The sequence below is a fragment of the Rhinatrema bivittatum genome, chromosome 5, assembly GCF_901001135.1.
Source record: "Rhinatrema bivittatum chromosome 5, aRhiBiv1.1, whole genome shotgun sequence".
Lineage (NCBI taxonomy): Eukaryota > Metazoa > Chordata > Amphibia > Gymnophiona > Rhinatrematidae > Rhinatrema > Rhinatrema bivittatum.
In genome coordinates, this window is record NC_042619.1 from 29,280,897 (window position 1) to 29,303,730 (window position 22,834).

Sequence of the window (22,834 nt, forward strand, 5' to 3'; positions counted from 1 at the left end):
TTTCAACAAGCTTTGACTGACACTGGCACACTGGGTGCACTGAGCATGCCCAGCCTGCAATTATCCCTGTGAGCCACAGGTGTCTCCCTCAGTCTCGTCTTATAGCTAAAAAGCGCAAGCGAAACTAAAATAAAAGTATACAGACTCAACTCCGCAGGGTGGCGGGCGGGTTTCGTGAGGACTAACATCCTGCTGTCCTGTGAGAACACCTGTTACATCAGGTAAGCAACATTTGCTTTCTCACAGGACAAGCAGGATGGTAGTCCTCACAAATGGGTGAGTACCGAGCTGAGGATGCCCGGGAATGCACCAGATACACCGCAGATGCGCAAAGGCGTAACGACTGAGGTGGAAATGGGAACGGAGGGCATCCGCAACACCATAATGGGTTCGTGGAAGGATGTTGGGTAGTGAATTGAAAAAGGTAAGAGTAGTCGGACTGGCCAAACATGGAGCATGCCGGCTAGTCAATGTAAGCAATAATAGGCTGCGAAGTATGGAGAGGACTCCAGGCTGCAACCTGATAAAAAAGTACAAGCAGCAGTAACCAAAGGGAAGCTGTTAAGGCTAAGACGGACACAACAGTATGTGGATACCCACAGTGTTGTAGTGAAATGTCTGCTTGTTGGTAGGAAAGGAAATATAGACCACTTAATCAGAAGGATTAGGTCTGTGTGGCCACTGGAAGTAGCAGCTTGACCCTTGCATGAAGGAAAGAGTCAAGTGGAATTCACATGGAATGCAGTGCAATGTAGATAGAATGTAAGCGCAGCATTACTGTCCAGGAATGTGGAAAACCCACTCTCTCCCTAGGGCGAGAGAGAGAGGTTAGGAAAAATTAATAGAGTATTTCCTGAGGAAAGGAGATACAACATCTACCTGAAAAGGATAGAAAGTTGAATGCGTAGAACTACTCAGTGGCAGAGGAACGGAGTCAGGTGAGTATGGAAAGAGTGCATAACTCACGGACCCTGCTGGCAGGAATGACATTAAGAGGGAAAGAAGTTCCCTTGCCAAACTGTGGAAGAGAGGAATGGAAAGGCTCAAACGTAGAATGTATGAGACTTATAAGGAGAATATATATGTTCATTCCGTGATTAGAGAAATAGAGGCGGCTTGATCAGTGGATAATCCATGGTAAGCCGACTCAGAGAGGATTACCGAAAACGGGAATCCAACTCCCAAAACGATACACCTCCTAAGAGAAAGGTGTATCTATGTGGAGGATGTCTGGAGAACAGAATCCGAGGGAGTAAGAAAAAATGGTGGAAAAGTAAAAGGGGTAATACCTCTTTTTTTTTTTTTTTAGCGTCAGGAGGTAAAGCCTGCCATATTAAACGGCAAGATTTATGTTTAGAAGGTTTTGTGACGCTACCAGAACCTAAGAACATCAGTAAGTCTATGATTTGGGACTGACTGGTGAGAGAATAAAAGGTTACTGATATGATGGATTGAGAAGTATGGGAAAGCATACTGATCTCAGTCAGGGAGTGGGGAAAAGAATACTGAACCCCATCCCAGTTCAACATTAGAAGAATGCTGGCTACGAGAGGCAGCAGAAGAGATATATTGAAGAGGCCTTTGATGGAAGAAAAGGCATCTAAGGGAACGCATAGGAAACATGTGCAGGGAGCAGAACCTGTGCATCGTATGGAATGATGCAGACGCCGAGGAAAGTTTAGTTAAACTCAGCGTTAAAAGATTTGCCCTGTACACATGTAATTGAGACCATTCGAGAGGATAGAACCTACGTGGAGAAGGTCTGATAGAGCGTTCATTAAATCTCTTAGATATGTGGCCCAAGGACGCATGAAGTGAACAAGGGCCAAGGGTAGAGCTGCGCAGCTGTCTAGCAGAGCAGCTAAGAGGTAATGCGTGCTTATGAGTTGGAAAGCACATTGTCCCTATGCTGTCTGTCTGTATGCACAAAGAATTGTTGCAAAAGCAGTATTGGAAGGCATAAGGGCATAACTCATGGGTGCAACGTCCAGGAAGTTTATGAGAAACTATGCTGGAGTGCAATAGATGCATAATGGGTTGACAGCTTTCAGGAGAAACTTTATAACCCTAAGGAATTGCGAGCATGAGTCGAAGGAGACTAGGTCCTAGTTCGAACTGGGATAAGAATCAGGGACGAAAGCAATGAAACCACTTAGGTCCATTGAGTATAGAATGTCACTGAATATAACCCATAGCAGTTTTGAATTATGAGAAAAATGCATAGTGGGAAGAAACCCCATAGCCCAACCATGAAAAGTTGAAAGGCTGAGGTTATGGAAAATATGCGCAGGGACATATAACAATGTATCAGAATGTCTGTGCGCATGCTGGACAAGAGGGTCTTAAGACTGTGGTGTCCAGAAGTGTTACAGAAGGGATTTATGGCAGTGACAGTAATCCCAGTTAGTAAATGTATAGTGAGTCCTGAAAAAAGTGAGAGCTCCTTGCATGTACTGAAAGTGGTTAGCAGTAGTCTATGCAAGGAAAGTGAATGATGTTACACTCCGCAGAGAAAACAGCATTCACCAACAGTAATGCAAGAGACAGTTCACTTACTGAAGCTGGTGCCAGCGGCAGAGCTTGGGGTTGTAATGTTGACTCACCATAAAGCACATAGAAACATTAAAATAATGTACTTACTGCAGTATGGAGTGATGGTAACCAAAGATACCATTGTACCTGTGACGTCTAAAGAAAGTTGGATTTTCTTAGGTCCAGGATGTGCGGAGAGTAACTATTTTGTGTTAAAAGAAAGAATAGTGCAATTAAAACTCCCCAACCCCCCTCCCTTCTCCCCTCTGCACTTCGTAGCGCCTGGGGGAGTGTACCGGGACTTTGGTACAAGGTGGGGTGGCCGCTCTGATATCTGACCAGATGGGAGACCAGGAGGTGTCCCAATGGAGGATATCATGTAGGCTCCTGCAGGTGTGTGAGCGGTAAGTGGTACCCGCATTTCTGTATGCTGTACAAGGAGACACTGAGACCTGTGGCCAGGCCTCAAGGTGGACTTGTACATGGGGCAATGGTTGCTGAATCTCATGTTTAGCAGATCAGCCAATGCAGCTGGACCTTGGTTGGGAGGGAACCAAGAGTCAGAGCATTGGTCGGCACAGGGACTTGTTACTGACAAGAGAAGAAGCCCTGCTGCAATCCCAAGAAGATAGAGGGGTTCTCCTGATATTGTGGCTAACATAGCTAACATAGCGATATGTGACACTAATACAGTTCTAAAAGGCACATGACCCAGAACTTTTCGAACCACGGTCCGAATGGGAGAACACAACTCTATGGGAATGCCGCCGAAGCGGGTACTTACCATCCGACGTGGATCGCCGCAAGACGAGCCGGTGAAGATTGTTGACTCCGACGGTCTCCGGAGTCCTCGAGGGTAAGGCCGGGCACGTAAACGTCCATCTCGCTCTGAAACCCGGTATGGTGGCACAGGTACAGAGGAGACAGGCCAGGCGTGAGTGGCGTTTAGACTGCTAAGTGTAACAGATGGCCATAGTCCCACACCACTTGACGGTGGGGCACGCCAGGAACAGAGGAGCCCTAACGGAACTCATGTTCCCTTCCCTCGTCACAGCGGCTCGATGTGTCGTGACGCCAATGCAGAAGCTGTCGGACCTGGATCCGGAAGTTCTGGATCACCAAGGACTGCCAAAACTGTAGGAACAGTGCTGATGGCAGTGGTGATGTCGCTCTGCCCGAGCGTTGTCCAGCCTGGAGAAGGATGGCACCGATGTGCTGGATGGCGTCAGCAGCGGACGATCACGATGTCGGCGATGATGGGTGCCACGGTGCTCGGCCCGGTCTTTCCCCAGCGCCGAGATGGAAGCCCTCGTCGTCCTGGAAGGCGATCGATGACGAACTGTCAGCACGCCTGCTCTGCTCCTGACACAATGGAGTGTCTTAAGCTAATACGGGGCTTAAAAAAGAACCCAAAGCGTGGAGCAATGTGAGGAGGCGAGGGTATTATGTGGCGGTGCTATGTCGGTATTGACGATATTGAAGGCAACCTAAGGGGCTTCGAGGATATCATCAAAATGGGTATGAAAAATCGTCGATGACTGGCCAGGAGAATGATGACAGTGACGGGCACTGACAGCAGTGGCATAGGTATCTTTGAAACGATGTGGAATCGAATAATCGAAAAACATTGCCGTTATTGAAAAAGATACCGGCATCGACTGAGTCGAAGTCGAATCAATAGGGCGTCAAGGACACCGAAGGAAAACGGAGGTGTCGAGGGCATCGATGCATGGAGGCGGGCATTTATGCCGTTTGTGGCATGGCCACGGGCATCAACTATAGGGCCACAGACGTTGACGGTATCGATTTGGACAGACTCAGATTTCCAAGTGTACATGGCATCAGTGCCCCAGACACGTGTGTCGGTGGCATCGATATGGACACGTATGGAATCGATGGCATGGATCTCCCAGTCGATGAATTCCATCCCGGCATCAACGCCAGTCCTGGAATCGGCATGGGCATCGATGCCAGCCATATGGCTGGCATTGGCATCAACGCCCATCCACGGAATCGAGCCGGCATGGATACCCACCGATGGGACCCACCTGGGCATCGAATTTCACCGATGGGAGCAGCCTGGCATCGACTGCCCTCGATGGATGCATTCTAACATAGATGCCCATGGATGAAACACCTGGGCATCGGTGTCCATCGATGCAAAAGGACCTGGCACCGATGCCATCGACGGACGGCCATCCGGCACCAATGCCATCGACGGACAAGCCATCCGGCACCGATGTCCATCGATGGGGACCATCCGGCATCGATGCCCACCGACGAATCGATGTGGCACCGATGCCCACCGATGGAAAAGGGCTGGACATCGGTGGGGAGGATGGGGCATCGATGGCATCCCCAAAAGGGGGGGGTGGCATTGATGAAGTGACCCTGGGATCGTTAAAAAGTGTCTCGGGCAGTGGTGGCGGCGACCCGAGTATGCATGGCAGTGACTAACAGCGTGTGCGTCAATGGCATGCATCCGGGTAGGGACGGCACCGAGGAAGCCCAAGGAAAAAAACAGTGCGTAGGAGGAAAAAGCCTGGTAGCACTGAAAAGCAAAAAACATGGATAAAGGCATCAGGGCACCGTGGGGGGAGGGGCGCTGATGACATATAAAAGCCCAGGGCGGTTTAGGAGGGTCCCGGTGTAGCGATAGGGTATCGACTGCGTGAGGGTACCAGGGAACGAAGGACTTGAAGCTACAGAGGTCCTAAAGTTAAGGAAAAAAATCCCTACCCCACTAGCATAAGCAAGCAGAGTGTCACAGAGATACTCGCAAGCTGTTTAAAGCTAACTGAAAAATGGGGGAAGGGAAGGCTTCAGTCAGTTAACAGCCTTAAGATAGTGACAGGAACCGACCGAAAAATAAGAATTAGTACTCACCGAGCGTCGTAAAAACGTACGCGGAGGGAGACCTGTGCAGGGAAAAGTGTTTTTTGAAGTGAAAAGTTAAGTGTTTCCATGAGGTAATTAGTTAAAAAATCCTCACAGAGCTCCAACCGCTATGCTGACTGCAGAGCGGAAAAAAGAAGACTGAGGGAGACACCTGTGGCTCACAGGGATAATTGCAGGCTGGGCATGCTCAGTGCACCCAGTGTGCCAGTGTCAGTCAAAGCTGGTTGAAACTTTGACAGAAAAGTTTTCCGTACAGGGCTCCATCCTCGATGTCACCCATTTGTGAGGACTACCATCCTGCTTGTCCTGTGAGAAAATAAGATCACACAGATAAAAAAAATTTGATTTTGATTTTTGAGTGATTGGCATATGCTATATTTTGGAATGTGCATTTCTTATATATTTGTATTTTGTTCTTTTTTCAGTATTCCACTGTTTAGAGAGTTTGGTTTTTCGGGCTTTCCATTTTATTTTTGTCTGCATGTTTCAGTTTCTAATTTATAGCCTCTTATTCTGTTATAAGGTAAGGTTCTGTCTGTCTGCTTTGTAACTGAGGTGCAGTATTTCTGCTGGCATGAAGTTTTTCTGTAGGGCTTTGTATAGTACGGCTTGTTCTATTAACCCCAGTAGGTGGTGCATTAGTGTTCTAGGGCATGGTATAATATTTGCACTGCTGCCATGTCATAGATAAGGCTGCTGAAGTCCCGAGATAGTGCTGGTATAGAATGGTAAGGTTCTAGGTGTCTTTTTGCAGGGGTTTGTGTTACTTCTTAAAGTGTTTGGCAGTGAAAGGTGTCCAGTTTGCAGTTAATGAGATGAGTGTGTGTGTGCATGGAAAAGGAGGAGAAATGAGTGAGTGTGCATGTGTGTGAGAGTCTGGGGAGTGAATGAGGGGAAAGTTTGTGTGTGTGAAAGAGTATTTGTCAACATGCAAGTGTGTTAAGTGTGTATGTATGTGGAAGTTTGTGTGCATGATGCTACCAATGTTCCCTCTACAGATTGTGTTCCAGCAAGTATGAAACTGATAGGCTTTTTGCATAAAAAAAAAAAAGTAGTGCTCTCAGGGGAATGAAACAAAAAATGTTTGCTCCTGAGCAAAATGTTTTGCACACAGCAACCCAATCCTTAAGAGAGAGAATTGCTATTCTCCCAAGCTACATTCTGACATCACATGGGGTAGAGAGAGAAGCAAGGCAGGCAAGCTGTTTTGAAAAAACAGGGACGGAAGATGCATAATTCTAATGTACACTAGAAAAATATTTGTAAAGGATTTTTTTTCCTGGCAATTTCTTCATGCTCCTTTGGGCCTTCAATTCTAACTTGCCTCAACTGGGCTATGTTGCCATGAGCTTAAATTTGCAGACACCCGAGGATTTTCTCTTTTTTTTTTTTTTTTTTATTTTTTTTTATTCTCCCCACCTTTCTGGCCCGGTTACTGCAGCAATATTCCTCTAAGGTGTACAGATAGCAACGGTGCTTATCTGTTACAGGTTCTCCATGAAGACAGGGGAATTACTAGCCACACGGATCGTCAACATTATTGTTCAGCATCGATCAGACTTCTTTCTAGAGCTTTCTAGGAAATTCTTAGAAATCTTTCTGGGCACGCATGATACTTCCTGAACTCCCATATCCCTGCAACATGCCTAAACTCGATTCTAGAGCTAAGAAAGCTCCACTTCAGAAGGGGAGAAGGGAGGGCTTCTGTAGCTCCAAGTGTTAAAGAATCCTCAGCAGGTGGGCTAACCTCCTTCAGAATCTCTCCCTGTGTGCCAAAAGCCTGATGCTGGACATCCAGTAACAACCTTTGACAGGAAGGTGCAGCCCCTAGCCTCCAGAATCCCCCTGCTTTCGGTGCCATGATTGAGATCAGGGTGGGAAGAGATGGGAGTCAAAGCGCTGTCACCATTGATCCATCTCAGTGCTATGTCTCCCTCTGCTCCATGATCAAGAGCTCAGAGCTTGATGTAAGCTGGGAGAGCAAGATTTCTGGTTTCTGGAGTCTTTTGCTCCTGGTACCACCGGGATTGTATCTAGCCACCAGCAGACTGCGCAGTTCCATGCTTATTTCAAATCTTCAATGCTGTTTCAGTGGACCTTGTCAACTTAAGTTTTTATGTTTAAGACTGTAGCCCAACTCCATTGTATGCAAATATATATCTCATGCATATTCATTGTGGATATCCTAAAAACCAGACCTTTTTGTGACACTAGAGGACCAATGTTGCCTACACCTGCTGCAGCCTCATCTTGCATATCTTGAATGCTCTTCATGACATCCTTGAGCAGATGTTACGAAAGGTCAAATCATCACTGTAACTTAGTAGATGGAAGAAAGACCAACTGGTTTATCAAGTCTATCCAGTTATTTCTGTACACACTGCAAGGATATATCCGGCTGCCAGACAGAGTGACTGCTTGTAAACTCTCTCACCTCAACCAGGATGCTTTTTTGTCACATTACGGTACCTCATTTATACCTTACCATCTTAAACAGGTGATCAAAAGATTACCTACTTTGTTCACCACCACATCTCCCTTCCCATGTCTAAAATCTACATAGATATCAACAGGGTGGCTGTTGCCCAAACATCCACCCTCCAAGGTCCCCTGCGTAGCTTGCCATACCCACCTGAGTGACTGCATTCCTGCTAGGACTTTATAATTATTATAGACAGGGGTGGAAACATTTTTTTAGAAACCGTAGGCAGCAGCCAAAGTTCTTAAGCACCCAAAGGAAGAGCACTGCCTAGGGGTTAGAGCAGCAGACTGATAACCAGGGAAGGAGGAGTTCAAATCCCACTGCCAATCCTTGCGATCTTGGGCAAATCACTTCATCTTCCATTGTCTCATCTACAAACTTACCCCTGATTCATCAAATTGCAATCAAGCTAGGTAAAGAGTACTTTGTACAAGTCAACTCTTCTTTGACCTTTCATCGCTCTGACAATCTTCACTGTGCTGCTTGTGCAAGTCAAACTGCCCCCCCAAACCTCACCCCGAGTTACTAGTGCCCCCTCTTACAGTAGTATAAATAGTAAACTTATATGTGAGCCTCTACAGAGGCGCACTCTCTCTGGCATTTGCGGTAAAAACCTTTTCGGTCAGTAACAGGCACAACGCACAGAAAAAAGGTGTAGTTATTTCTGGCGTTAAAACCTGCATTGCTGTGCATTACTCTATCGCATTTGATGTTAGGAGCTGCTCATTACCATTAACTCCACCCAAATCCCTCCCACTTGCACAGCAAATATGAAACTTGCATACTAACGCATGATGCGGTAAATAACGCATGCGTTACGGCGTTAGCGCAAGAGTTAGGGCCTTAATGCTAGCGGTAGATTGTAGGCCCTCGAGGATAGGGAAATACCTACACGTACCTGAATGTAATCCACTTTGAAGTCTCACAAAAGGTAGTATATAAAAAAAAAAAAAAAAAAAAAAAGAAATGATTCTCCTCACCCCAACAGCCACAATTGTTTTCAGCTCTTCTCCATCCCAGTGGCCACTGCTCTCTTCAGTAAGGATGCTGCTACTCCTCTCCTCTGACTTCTCCACCCAGTGGCGGGTAAACACCTGGGTTTTTTCCAGCGATGACTGCACTTGCAGCACACCAGATAGACCCGCACTTGCAGCACACCAGATAGACCCGCACTTGCAGCACACCAGATAGACCCGCACTTGCAGCACACCAGATAGACCCGCACTTGCAGCACACCAGATAGACCCGCACTTGCAGCACACCAGATAGACCCGCACTTGCAGCACACCAGATGACTGCACTTGCAGCACACCAGATGACTGCACTTGCAGCACACCAGATGACTGCACTTGCAGCACACCAGATGACTGCACTTGCAGCACACCAGATAGACCCAACTATGTGGTTGCCTGGGTCTCTAACTAGGACTTCTAACATTTCATATTAATCACAGTCATTCATTCTGGTAGCCCCAACACTCATCAAATTTGAGTACATTTCTTCTAACACTTGGCTGTAGGTCATGTTTCTCTTTTTTTTTTTTTTTTTTGCCAGTAATGGTTCTCTGGGCTTATTCCATGCACTCTCACAGTCTGTTACTGTTTTAGCTTCCTCCACTCTGGGAGAACATTCCATGTGCTCACTACCCTTATCATGGAAGGAAAAAAAAAAGTAACATGGTACCAAGTTTATACCCTCTCATATCACGACCCCTTGTTCCAGAACTTCCCTTCCACTGAAAATAGTGTAGCTTCTGTCTCAATACCTTTCAGGCATTTGAATGTCTATTGCATCTTCTCTTGGATATACAGGTCTAGCTCCATAAGGGTTTCTGATGCAGACCCTACACTATTCCTCTGGACCACCTTCATTCCATGTCCTTCTGGAGGTATGGCCTCCAAAAACGGGACACAGTCCTCCAGGAAAAGTCTCACCAAGTATTTGTATGGCCTTTTTCTATTCGTTATGCCTCTCCCAATACACCCTTGCACTGCACTGGTCACTACTTTGTCACACTGTTTCCCTATCTTGAAATCATCTGAATTATCCCAAGGTCTCTTTCTTGCTCTGTAGCTATCAGTATCTCACCTTTACCATCAACTGCTCCCTTAGATTTCTGAAACCCAAAACACACAACTCTGCATCTTTTTTAGAATTGAAACACAGCCTGTTAAGCAGTCGACTACGCTTTCAGCTCTTAAATTGCTTTTCATACTGTCTACTCCTTCAAGCAGGTCCCACTCTGCTGCAGATCTGTCTCATCTGCAAAAAAAGACAAACTTTGCCACCTAACCCTTCCACAATATTGCTCAAGGAGACTGAGCAGATAGATCTGAGACATGCCATTTATCATCATGCTCTCTTCACCCCTCAACCAGTTTCTAATGCAGACCCCACGCCTAAGCTCCTACCCCTACACAGCTCAATATGTTTATGAGGCCCTGTGCACCTCCCCAAAATGGTGATGGTCTGCAATGGACAACACTGCTTGCACATGGGGCAAAGATTTAAAGCCACTGGTCTTCTCAGACATGCAGCAGAAAACTGATAATAGAAAAAGGAAAAGAAGTCATTTTACTTCAAAGATGCAGCCTATATGGAAAAAAAAAGACAAACTAAAGCACACTGCAGGGTTGCGGGAGCACTGGAATTACCAGATGGATTTCTAAGAATATCCTAAAAAGCTCTTGAAAAAGGTCTGATTGGTGAGTGCTGACGAGATTGCCCATCTGTGCAAGTAGTGATTCACCTCGTCTTCAGAGAACTCTCATTGCATTGTTTGAAATGTGCACAAAGCAATTTGTGACCCTCCCCAGCAAGGCTGTTCCCAGCCAGTCACAGGAATATCCAAGGAGATTCTTAAAGGATCTCAAAACTAAACTAAGTGCCATGTGCATTTCTGACATTGCATAACGTAGGATAAATAGTGCTGAAAATGGTTTGGCTTGGCTGACTGCTTAGATTTCTCACAGCGTTTAACAAACTGGACTAGGAAATGGGATCCATAGAGAGCATGAAGGGAGTTCTAGGCCGTTCAGGAAAAAAGATAAGAGGACACAAACACACACACACTAACACAAGACGTCCAAAATGATTTTCTGCTTCACGGCAGCTGTCTGATCCCTTGCTGTCTGATCCTTGTCGGATTTCTGACCCTGCAATAACCACGATCACATGGGCCAGACTGGAAAGGGACTTTTGTGCCAACTTTCAGATACGGCTGGCTGTTTGTCAGGAAAGAATGCATTTTTCCTTATCCTTGATTTTAATCTTGGTTTGAAACCTAATATGCTGTGGCAGAGGCAGGGGAAAGGAGGTTAAATCACACTGAAGCAACATTAAAGTGAGTTAGAACTTCTGGCTTCCTGTATTTTATATAAACATTCACAGTTAGTGAAACATATTGGGGGGCACAGTACTTTCCCTGAAAGCAGCGATCTTTCTCAATTACTTTGACCTGCATCTTTAGCACACTGGGTCAAAATTAAATCCATTTTGACGTAGTAATGTCAAACTCATATCCACCTTCCATAGTTGTATAAAAAGAACACAAGTCTATAAAGGGCTAGGATTGATCTGGATTATGGCCACCAAATCATTTCTCTGTAAAACACTTAGCAATATTGATTTAATAAATAAATATATTTCTTAATTCTGTAAAAAAAATGTCTTTTTGAAAAATGCAAACATCCAGGCCACCCAGGATTGGGATCAGCTGATCTACAGCGATTACATTATGATGCGATTACACTATGCAGTGAACCATCAAAAGAAAACTATAATGATTGGGTCCTATTAAATCCATATTATGCATTGCTTTATAGTCATGGCATGTCTTACCTGTGAAACTCATATACTTTTGGCTGTTTGATGTTTTTTTCGAATTATAAAATTCTAGCACATCTAATACTGCCTGTGGATTTTTCTTCTGTTCTGATATTGTGATGTTTGAAGTCTGCAGCAATCGAGCCCACTGTTCCGGCATTCCCTGTTTTCAATTACAGAAAGCTACAATCATGCAAAATGAAAATGGCACATCACATACACCTCCAGCACCACCAGTTTCTGCTTCCAAATTTGTAATCAGGAAACACACATGCAGTACAAAATACAGTAATTTAAAAAATATATATATCAGAGCGCACTTTCAGGTATTGGAATGAAGGCTTCAAAAATTATGCAGTAATTTACAACACAACTATCTTAGGCTTTTCAGATACTGAAAGAAAATCTATTTACTAAAGCATAGCATGGGGGACATGCAATCAGGTCACCCCATAGAACTCCTGAAAAGCATACTGTACACTTTCTTGAAACCCAAATGTTTTTTTGGCTAGAATTGTGTGACTTAGAAACACAACGGCAGTAAAAGCCCTTGTGGCCTGTCTAGTCTGCTTTACAAATCCCATCACTCCTTCAGAGATCCCCTATGTTTATCCCATGCTTTAGAAAGGCAGATCTTCAGACCTTTAGCACAATATATGTTGGACTATTTTGTACTTCCACTTTGTTATAGATTTTATTGTATTAAATATCCAGGTAAACCATACCCTAGTTTATTGAATGCTATTATGGAAAATTATAATATTTAGAAGTAGATATTCAAAAGCTGGCTAGGAAAGTTAACCAGATAAACATATCCTGCTCACTTAACAAGGATATTCAGCAGAGCGGCCATGCTGCTGAAAATACCTGGATAGCTGAACACGTTTATCCAGCTTTTAGGGCTAACTTACAGGCCTATCCTGTAAAGTGCGGCCGCGTTTACCCTGCTCCTAAGCCGCTTTTTACTCACGTTCCGGCCGCGTTAGCCCTTCCTGCGATCCCGAATCCCCTTTAACCTAATCCTACCGCGTCCTAAATTCCCCGGGCAACCCCTTCCGCCCGCGGCATGTATATTGCATGCAAACGAGCGAATTAGCTCGATATTGCATGCAAACGAGCGAATTAGCTATTCCCTAGCATCCCGTAACCCGTGCCCCGACTATCGCTAGTTTTCCCTGCCGTTTTGTCGCGCGTTCAACCTGCAAACTTACCGCCTACCCTGACCCCTGCGGTAGAGGCAGGGGTAAGGGTAGATGGCAAGCTTTCCCCCAGCCCCCGCTCACCTGCCCCGGCCGCGATCGTGGGTGCCGGTCTCCGTGGCAGCCCCAGTCCTCTCCCCTGCTCCCGAAGCCAAAAAAAAAAAAAAAAAGCGAAAAAACCTTTGGCTTCGGGAGGAGGGGAGAGGACTGGGGCTGCCACGGAGACCGCTTTCCCCCGTGCAAGTAAGTTGCTTCGCCGCTTCAGTTCTTCCCTCCTCCCAGAGCTGCTTTTTCAGCCTTGCTCCGGGAGGAGGGGAGAATAGACACTGACAGCGGCGAAGCGAAAAAAAAACCAAAAGCAATTTTGGTTTTTTTTCAAAAAGCTAAAAGTTGCTTCGCCGCTGTCAGTGTCCCCCCTCCTCCCAGAGCAAGGCTGCTTTTCGCGCCCTGCTCCGGGAGGAGGGGAGAAGAGATGACAGCGGCGAAGCGAAAAAACCAAAAGGGGACCCGACCCACTTTTGCAGCCGTCCGGCATCGTTGCTCCCCCGCCTCATCCGGCATCCTTGCTCCCCTGCCTCGTCCGGGAAGATGGCTGCCAGCACGGGGGAAAGCGGCCCCTGTGCATTCAATTGGCTGCTCAAGACGTGACGTCACGACGTTTGGCGTCACGGCAGCTGTCCGTGTCTATTCTCCCCTCCTCCCCTCCTCCAGGAGCAAGGCTGCTTTTCGTGCCCTGCTCCAAGAGGAAGGGAAGACACTGACATTTGAAATGACAGATACCAGCGTGGCGTGAAGCCTTAGGCCCGCGCACCCAGGATACTGTATAGGCGCTCTATCCAGTAAAATGGGTTGCGCGGGCCTAAGGCTTTTCGGACGCGGTTTACATTTAAATAAAATTAGTATTCAGGATCGAGCGGTAGGTGAGCTGCACTGTGCGTGCGGTAACCGCGGGTGCCGTAGGCACTAACGCAGCTCTTCCTACCGCTCGGTACTGGATAGACCTGACAGTCAGATAAGCCTGAATATTATCACTTATCTGGCAAAGTTATCCAGATAAGTATCTCCTTCCCATTAGGCCCCCATTCTGTCCACTTAGATAACTGTTTAGCCAGATAAACAGTTAGCTGGCTAAATAGTGGCTGCTGAACATAGCTGGATATTCAGACATCACCACTTAGCCAGATAGGTTCACTTATCTGGCCAACTAGCGCTGAAAGACTTCTTAGAAATGAAGCCCAGATAGCTTAGGGCTGGAGATTATTCATCTGTGACTAACTTTGGAGAACATATTCCCTTCATCAAATCCATGTAAAATGAACTAAAGATGATGCTCAAATAAAAAAAAAAAAATCCAACAGCACAGTTGTATAAGTCATTACCAGATTTAGTTGAGAGGATGGGGATAGACATAGCCTTGATGTGCTCGAGTTCTTTCAGCCATTCCATTTAAGGTTTATCATAATAGGGTGCAGGATAGAAAGGTAAGTGAAAAAGGTCAAGGAAGAAACTGCAGACTTTGCAGGTACAAGCAGAGCACCCTGCATCCAAAATGATTGAAAATCAGTCTTACTCTGGGGGTAGTGGCCTGTTCCAGACAAAACGGGAGTTGTCTGAGAAAAGAATTTCAGATAATGGCAGTATAATGGATAAGGCAGTATAAATCCAAAAATCAAATGTTCATTAACTAAACGAAAAATAGAGCAAAACAAGTGAGCACTAATAGCAAGAGTTTTTAATTATCCACAATCTTGTACCATTATTAAATGTTTAAAAAAAAACAAAAACCAAAACAAACCACTTTATTCTAACTTATTACATCAATTACAAATGAAAAATTCAAAAATAATTTGAAATGCCATTAAAAATAATTATAATACAGAATTATCTAGAATGTGCTGGCTTACTAATAGATTGAGAATGTATCCCACAAGTATTACTACCAGACAAAGCCCTTATAAATATATTTGTGAGCTGGCACAATAGCAAACCGTGTGAAGGGATGGGAGCTTGAAAACTTCAACCTTATGGTCTAATCCAACGTAGCTTTATAAAACGTCCAGATAAGTATCACACTGCTATGAGTGAGGTTACATCAATGACGGCTGAACTTTATACAAAATGGATCTCCCCTTGACAAAGGACCTTCATTTTGCCTTAAGACTTCTTCAGGAAGTAAGAGAAGTCAATGATGGTAGACCAAGTGAACCTGGAACGCCAGTATTGAACAAAATTCTTAATGCGAGAGATCATAAAGATAGCTCTTGTATCAAATTTAAATTTGCTCAAGCCTTCCTTCCACCGCAGCTTCTGACAGGGAAACTGAAACGGGGCCCTGTACAAGAAAAGTCACTAGGTGACAGTTTTTGAACAGAAGATTTTCCAGATAATGGAACAGATGGAAGCCTCTTGTTTTTTGAATGCCATAACTGTACAAGAAAACTATCTGGCAAGGTGTGAGGATGTCTGTCTGTCTCCATCAACTCCTTTTGTGTTTGATTTAAAGTGTGACATTGTTAACTTCATGGAGTACCCCCAAGTCTTATCGAAAGAGTAAATAACGGATTCATATTTACCTGTTCTAAATGTGAATCAGTTATTTACTCTCTGCCATCAGTTTCTCTGTTTTGACCAAACCATGAGGATAAAAGAAGGTAAAGGGACTGTATATCAACTCAATGAGATTGTGTTTGGCTTAGCTGTTTCTTCCAGCTCAACAAGAATAAAGGCCAGGATCTGGCACCATGAGCCTTCAAGCACAGCTATGCATGGATTTTTTATTATTTTTTTAATTATATCTCCTCCCACTGATCTAAGCAAAGCCCAAGCACCAGGAATCCTAATGGAACCCTGCAGTCAGCTCTAGGTGCTGCTGTTGTACAATGACAAACTCCATCGCCAAAGAGCTGTGACATGCTGTCTCTGCAGCATCTCGGTCTCAACTGACCCAGGGAGCAGAGTCCTACCCTGGCATTGAATCCCAGCTCCTCGACATGGCAGTGCATAGCACGGCCGAGCCCCTGAGCTGGCCTGCCAATGAGATTTTAGTTGAGAGTGACTGCAACAAAATTTTATATGACCATGTTTTGGCCTTAAATAGGTTGTCAACTTTCTGAGAAATATTTCTTTAAGACTCAACCATCTCTGAACACTTATAAGTTGCAGTTTCTGGGAATCGAACCATAAGGCAGTTAATTATATTGTACACGTTTGTCTTGACTGGACGGTAAACTCCATGGAGCAGACATTCTGTATAGGACTACGTTGTTTTAAGATTAAATATTTGAGAGATTCCTGTTTTTGTGCAGGGTTACTAATACTATTACTACTACTACTTTTTAAAGTGCTACTGGACAACATAATACCACATAACCACATCCCTACTTTTTATATTATAGATTTCAGTTTTTCTTACCGTGAATTCTCCTGTCACCGCATCAAAACCAACATGAATTGTGTGTTCGAAGTCTGAAGGAAGTGAAATTTCTGGGCGTTCCTTTTCTTTCTTTTTATTGGCTATTAGGGGAAAAAAAAGGTAAATTATGAAAGGAGGTAAGTAACAGGAATTTAGTGCACATTTCTTTTGATACCGAGATCACAAATGTAAGAATAAGGATTCAATTCTAACAATTAGGTAACAGCTTCACAAGTGAGTGGGCAGCATTACACCTGGGGCTTGAGAACAGCTGCAACCTTTGAATTTAAATCCCAGTCTGCTATAATGTGATACAGGTGATGCAAGATGCTAATTTCATGCTGTGAAAGAACAGCGTGACTATGTTGACCTCTTTACATTCACACACTTTAATAAGAACATTTAGTTAACTGTCTCTGGACTCCCTGTATTAGCTGATAAATGCAAAATGCAAAATTCCACGTTCAGTGCTAGCGGTCCACTAATTCCCCCATAAATATAGGTCCCACCTGAGAAAGCAAAGTTCCTTACCTTTAAACAAGGGTTCTCCATAGAAAGCAGGAGAAGTTAACCATGACAAGTGAATATCTGTGCAGACACAGACCCAGCTCTCAGAGCTCAGAAGTCAGAACACACATAAAAGTTCTGTGCCTGGCTGCTGCCTTGTGAGCTCCTCAGTCATATCCAGAGAGTAAGATGAGTAGTCAACTCTCCAGGGTGCCAGACTGGTGATAAATGCATGGTTGATTTATCCTGTTGTCTATGGAGAACACTGGTTACAGGTAAGCAACTTTGCGCCATCAACAAGCAGGATTAAACCAGTGGCGAATCCCAAGCTAGAGGGTGCCTTGTGGAGTAACACCTTAACAGATAATCCAGACACCACCAATGGCAAGTGGACTACTGAGTGAACAGTCTGCGCAGAACTACTTGCACAAAAAAGGTCTCCTTGGACATGAGGTCCAGACAGTAATGGGACATGAACGTGTAAAAAAAAAAAAAAAACCAAGTAGCAACTTTGTAGATATCTTCAAATGAAGTGGCCCTAAGATGAGTTACTGAAGTATCTATAACTTGTACTTCATAAGCCTGGACAGAATGCATAACCTGTAAGCAAGTCAGCATCTAGTAATGTGTTACAATAAGCTATACAGTCCGCTAGCCAACTAGAAATAGCTCTTTTGGCCACTGCCCTTCCCAATCTGTTAGGATCAAAGTACAAATACTTGAGAATCTTGACAGCGAAGTTGAATCATTGAGATATTATGCTAGGGACCTTACGGTCAGAGGAGTGAAGAGCCCATTCTCCTTTGCATTCATACAGTCTTGGAAAGAATGTAGGCAGCACAACTGACAGGTTGATATGGAACACAAGATACCACTTTCAGAAGCAACTTAGAATATAGTGAAAAAACTGGAGCTACGGCAAATAAGAAACCAATGCCTATAATGCACTGACGTTTTGAACAGATGTGATGGCTACAAAGACCACCAACTTCCAGGTAAGGAACTTCAGCTCCACCAATTTGAGAGGTTTTATAGGCTGAGCCAGGATCACACTGAAGTCTCATGTTACTGGAGATTTACTGAATAGAGAATTGAATTGCTACAGTTCCTTCATGAACTTTGAAGCTAAAGGGTGGAGGAAGAGGAGCTCCAACCACCTGCTGGTAAGAAGCTGCAATGGTACAGAAATGCATCTCGACTGAAGTGCTGAGGCTTGATGAGAAGAAGATATATTGAAGGTGGTCCCTGAGAATATAATATGAGGCCAGATGACTGGTCATATATTATGCAGAGAACCTTTATTTGAAATTGTAGGACCTCCTCATGGAAGATTTTCTAGATAAAATTAGAATTTCCTCCACAGCAAGGGAAGGCGCAAGGAGGATACTACTGTGCACTCAACATCCACGCTATGAGGGCCAGAATGGAAGATTCAGGTGACAGAATTTTCCATCCTCCTGGTGTTGAGAGTCCAAGATAGCATCCGATCCATTTTGGGGCTAAACCAACAGACTGAGGACTTATGGGTACCATGCTTGACACGGCCAAGCCAGGGCTTTGAAAATAACCTTTTCCTTGTCCTGGAGAATCTTCTGTCTAGCCTTCACAATAAGCAGAATTGGAAGGTAGGCATAGAATTGACAGAAGCTCCAGTTTACCATGAAAGCACTGAGGCTGGATTTGTAACTGTTTGGACTCATGGAACAAAATAGACTTGACTTTCCAGTTGACCTCCAATGCAAACAGGTTGATGATCAGAGTTCCCCAATGGAGGAATAAGTCATCTGTGATCTCCTGCGATGGAACAGACTCAATTACAATGGCCAAAAGGAGGGTTGATAGCTCTGCTGCAGAAGTATAGTTTGAACTACAACTAGAGGGTTCCTCATTGGAGGATTGTTTGGAGAAGATCTGAAATTTAAATTGTATTCCTGCTGTATGATCTTTAATACTCAATCCTATCAAACGAACATGTGGAAATGAAACATTGGAAGGCTTTCCCCACTGGAAAAACTATCCAAGACTAACTGGGAATTCTGTCCAACGGTAAAGTAAAAAATTCTGGTTTGGTTTCTTTTGAGAGAGCCGCAAAGATCTGGCAATGCTCCAACACACTGCCTGGGCAGTTGCAGGGGTTGCTGGTAAGGTTAAAGTGGATCTCTCTGAATAGAAGTACGGCCTTTTGTAGTACTGGGGCTTTTTGGACAAACTGTTCTTCTGTTGATAGTACAGAGTAGTACAAGGATCTTTAATAACGACTATTATTTCTTTCACCTTTTCTCCAAAGACATTATCCCCCCTACATAAGATATCAGCAAGTTTTTCATGATTATCTAAGCAGCTTGGAGTTCTAAGCCTAGTTAATCTTCTTGCTCCAATGACTATTGATGTCTTGGAAGTATCACATGCTTCATAGGTTGATCTAAGGTGCTTACCACATTCTTCAGTTTCTTGGAGAGCTGGCACAAAATACTTAAACTCTGATGGGAGTCATACCTCAACGTTTTAGGCAAGAATACATATATATCATAGGGTTAACACAGGTATACTCATTCATGAATAACATATCACATACCTGTTTGTACGAATAACAAGATTTGTATCAAACAATATTTTTTAAAGTTTTCACATACGTTTACCACAATAAAATATACAAATCATATACATATTAATCACAAAACTCACTCATACTTTACATACAAATACAATATACATTTTTCTATTTGCTATAACTACAATATATTTTAAACATTTATCAAAAATATTACAAACACTCCCATAAGTGCAAAATTATTCTCAACCACAATTCCTCCACATCCAAGTGGTACACTCCTTATAGCCTTTCTCCTCCCAAATGATTCCTCATCTTATTCTTTTCCCGACAAGAGACTCCCGTTTCACCCAAGGTTTCATCAGGGGATTCAAACTTGTCATCTCAGTGGATCACCACTTATTCAACTGGGAGCCATACATACACAACTCTACTCATATCTTTCCACAATTCTTTAATGCCTCTTTATAAAAAAAAAAAAAAAATGTATTATACAACTCTCAATGGCTAAACCACTCCCACGATATAATTTCAAAACCTCCCAAATTTTACTAAAATGATTCGCACTGTGAGCAAAGGCCTGCCTGACAGACGCACAGAGACTGCCCCACACGTGCGGCAAGCCGAGCCGCAAACCAAGCCGTGAGAAAATAAAGTGCAAAAGCTAAAAAAAACAAAAAACAAAAGAAAATCAGCACGAATGGATTGGGAGGGGGAGGGGGGGGGGGAGGGGGGAGTCGTCCCCCGAGCCTTACCCTTCAGCCTGCTTCTTCCTGTTTTGTTTTGTTTTTTTTTTTTAATTTTTAACTTTAACAACAAGAGCAGGAAAGTTTCTCTCCTAGAGCTGAAAGGAGCTGTCCAGCAAAAATCAGCTACACTGAATAATAAGGAGAGAAACCCCTGAAAGAAAAGGAACAGGGCTGAAAAGCAGCACGGCCGGCCTCATGAGGGGAGGGATCTAGACCACCAGATTTACACCCCACGGAACAATTTGGACCTCAACAGGTCCACCTTAACCAAACAGAGAATGGTTCCCAAAGGAACCAGTCCCCTGGGAGGAAGGCTCACCTGAAAAATCCTAAAAAAAAAAAAAAAAAACAAAGCAAGGGTAAAGAAGTACTGCAGGTTTATGCACCACACATCTGCTAGAGACAGAGAAATACTGAGCTACTACAGGTGGCACCAGGGCTTTTCAAGCAGTGTCAGCGAGGCTTTTCTCTGTCTCCATCTGCTGGCAGGAATGAATAAACCCCAGGAGTCTGGACTGATTTGGGAACATACAGGGAATAAATGTTTCCTGTCTTTATAAACACTGCAGAACTGTTTCCAGCTAAACTGTGGGAATAGTTAACTCCCTGCATGTGCTGCTAGCCCCAGAGTGTGGGGACCTTGGACTGGACAGCCGGACTGCTGCTGAGAGATTGAAAGATGCAATATGCTCCTATCTGAATGTGTACACAAGACCTAGAGTAATGAATATGTTTATACTAGGCAGTTTGCAATGCAAATGTTAAAAGTGTGGGCTGCTCCTCATTCTGATACTGGTGACATAGGCATTTTCCAAACCCAGAATGACTGGTAGCTGTTTCCTAACAAGTCTAAGCCATGTCTGAAGTAACTGTCGTTCACTGGAAATTATAGCAGTTTACAATACAAATCCATATTAGAAATGATAAAAAAAAAAAAAGGTGAAGTACAATTCTGTCCCTAGTGGATTCAGATAGTTTTATTGGCTGGGATTCAGTGTCATCTGCCCTACATGCTGAACCTCTCTGCACCAAGGACAAACCTGTAGATATGGGTAATTACATTTTGGTGCCGAGGAGCTGGATGGTCACTGTTTTTGGAGGCCTTTTGGCACCTATGTCAAGACCTCTCAGAGTTATGGCACAAATAAAGAGAGAACGACATCTTTTTGGATTTACATGACGGACTCCGCACCAAAGAATGCTTTATTTTAATTGCTGAGGTATCAGCCTAAGGAGAAGTTTTAGAAACTATTGAGGTGCAGTTTCTTGACTTTCTGGCCTTTGGGGTTATGGCAAGCACAGGTATTGCAACTGGGCATGTCATGGGAAAACCAGTGGCACTGGAGACATCGCTCCTGGTGAACTGGCAGTCAACTTGAAAAACCAACGGACATCTCTTGAACCCCGGCTTATTTGCCATTTTGAAGAGGACCAACACTAAATCAAATTAAAGTCTGAAGGAAAAGAAATTAATTTAACTTTTAAGGAGACTTGAACAAAATATAAAGAAATTAACCGGACAAAAGTTAAAAAAATAAATACAAAAGCCCTGCAGAGAAAAAGCTAAGTAGCATGAAGAGACCCTTAAAAACACTTTTGCACGTGCAGAAGAAAAAATTAAAGACTGTAGAGATTGGCATGGCAGTTTCTGCAGAGAAATACCTGCACATGCTTTTCCGTCTTGGTGCTGTCAGATGACATCACCACTTGCGTGGCTGATCCAGGTCCTGGAGAAACAGATTTTAGGCACTGCAGAACACGGATGAAATGATTCATCCATCTAAAGTGAAATATCAGTCCCATACCTTTATCTCCTGTGCCTGGCAACAGAGATCGGATAGAGCGGTCCTTTTTCTTCTTTTCTTCAGGGTTAGGAGGCAGTGGCTTTGAACCATGATTTAAAGTCCCAGAGTCCTTAATGCCCGCTCCGATGAATGTGCTGGTGTTTCTCATTGGAGGAGCTGGAGGCTTGTCTTCAACTTCCATGCCTTTATCAGACATTAGCAAAACTGGCGGTTACTAAGAGCAGAAAGGAAAAAAAAAGGTTAGTTTTTCTACATTTACCTAGAATTTGTAAGTCTACTGTATGTGCCAATATCAGCTCTTACTCCCAGCGTACAGGAATATCACGCTGATAAAGCTCCCCTGTTGTCCTACAAGTGATGTGAACTGGACACTTCTGCAACAGTACGGTTCCTCTTGCAGACCACAATGCACCAATATACCCTGAAATGAATTTGCGTGTGCCGAGTTTATTATTAAATCATTTGAATGAATGCATCACCTTTCATGTAAAAATACTGCAGAGCATTTTACAATTTACATAGAAACATCAGGAATTCCGAACAGTTCTACAATCCCTGATCTTCAGCAGCTTAGACTACTGCAACTCAATGTTATTAGGTCTCCCCAAATCCACCTTAAAACCGCTGCAGTTACTGCAGAATGCCGCTGCAAGAGTACTGACCGGAAATAAAAAATCGGATCACATCACCCCAATACTAAAAAGCCTACACTGGCTACCAATCATTCAAAGAATTGAATACAAAACCCTGACGATCATCCATGACGCTTTACACAATTCAGTTAACTCCGCAGTCAGTAAAATGTTCCACCCCCACAAACCTCAACGGAACACCAGAACTTCTGAAAAACGTCTACTCGAAATACCCACATATC

At 44.0% G+C, this 22,834-nt stretch overlaps 1 protein-coding gene across 4 annotated transcripts in view; it reads right to left on the reverse strand.

The window, feature by feature from the left end:
- Window positions 1–22,834, reverse strand: part of PAK1 (p21 (RAC1) activated kinase 1) — a 205,146-nt gene that overhangs the window by 66,698 nt on the left and 115,614 nt on the right. For all 4 annotated transcript variants that reach the window (XM_029602178.1, XM_029602181.1, XM_029602179.1 and 1 more), the window contains 3 exons: window positions 21,961–22,174; window positions 16,349–16,449; window positions 11,753–11,900 (listed from right to left, as the gene is read on the reverse strand). In XM_029602178.1, coding sequence (XP_029458038.1) covers window positions 11,753–11,900; window positions 16,349–16,449; window positions 21,961–22,156 — 445 coding nt within the window. In that variant the 5' untranslated portion in view covers window positions 22,157–22,174. The remainder of the gene's footprint in view (window positions 1–11,752; window positions 11,901–16,348; window positions 16,450–21,960; window positions 22,175–22,834) is intronic.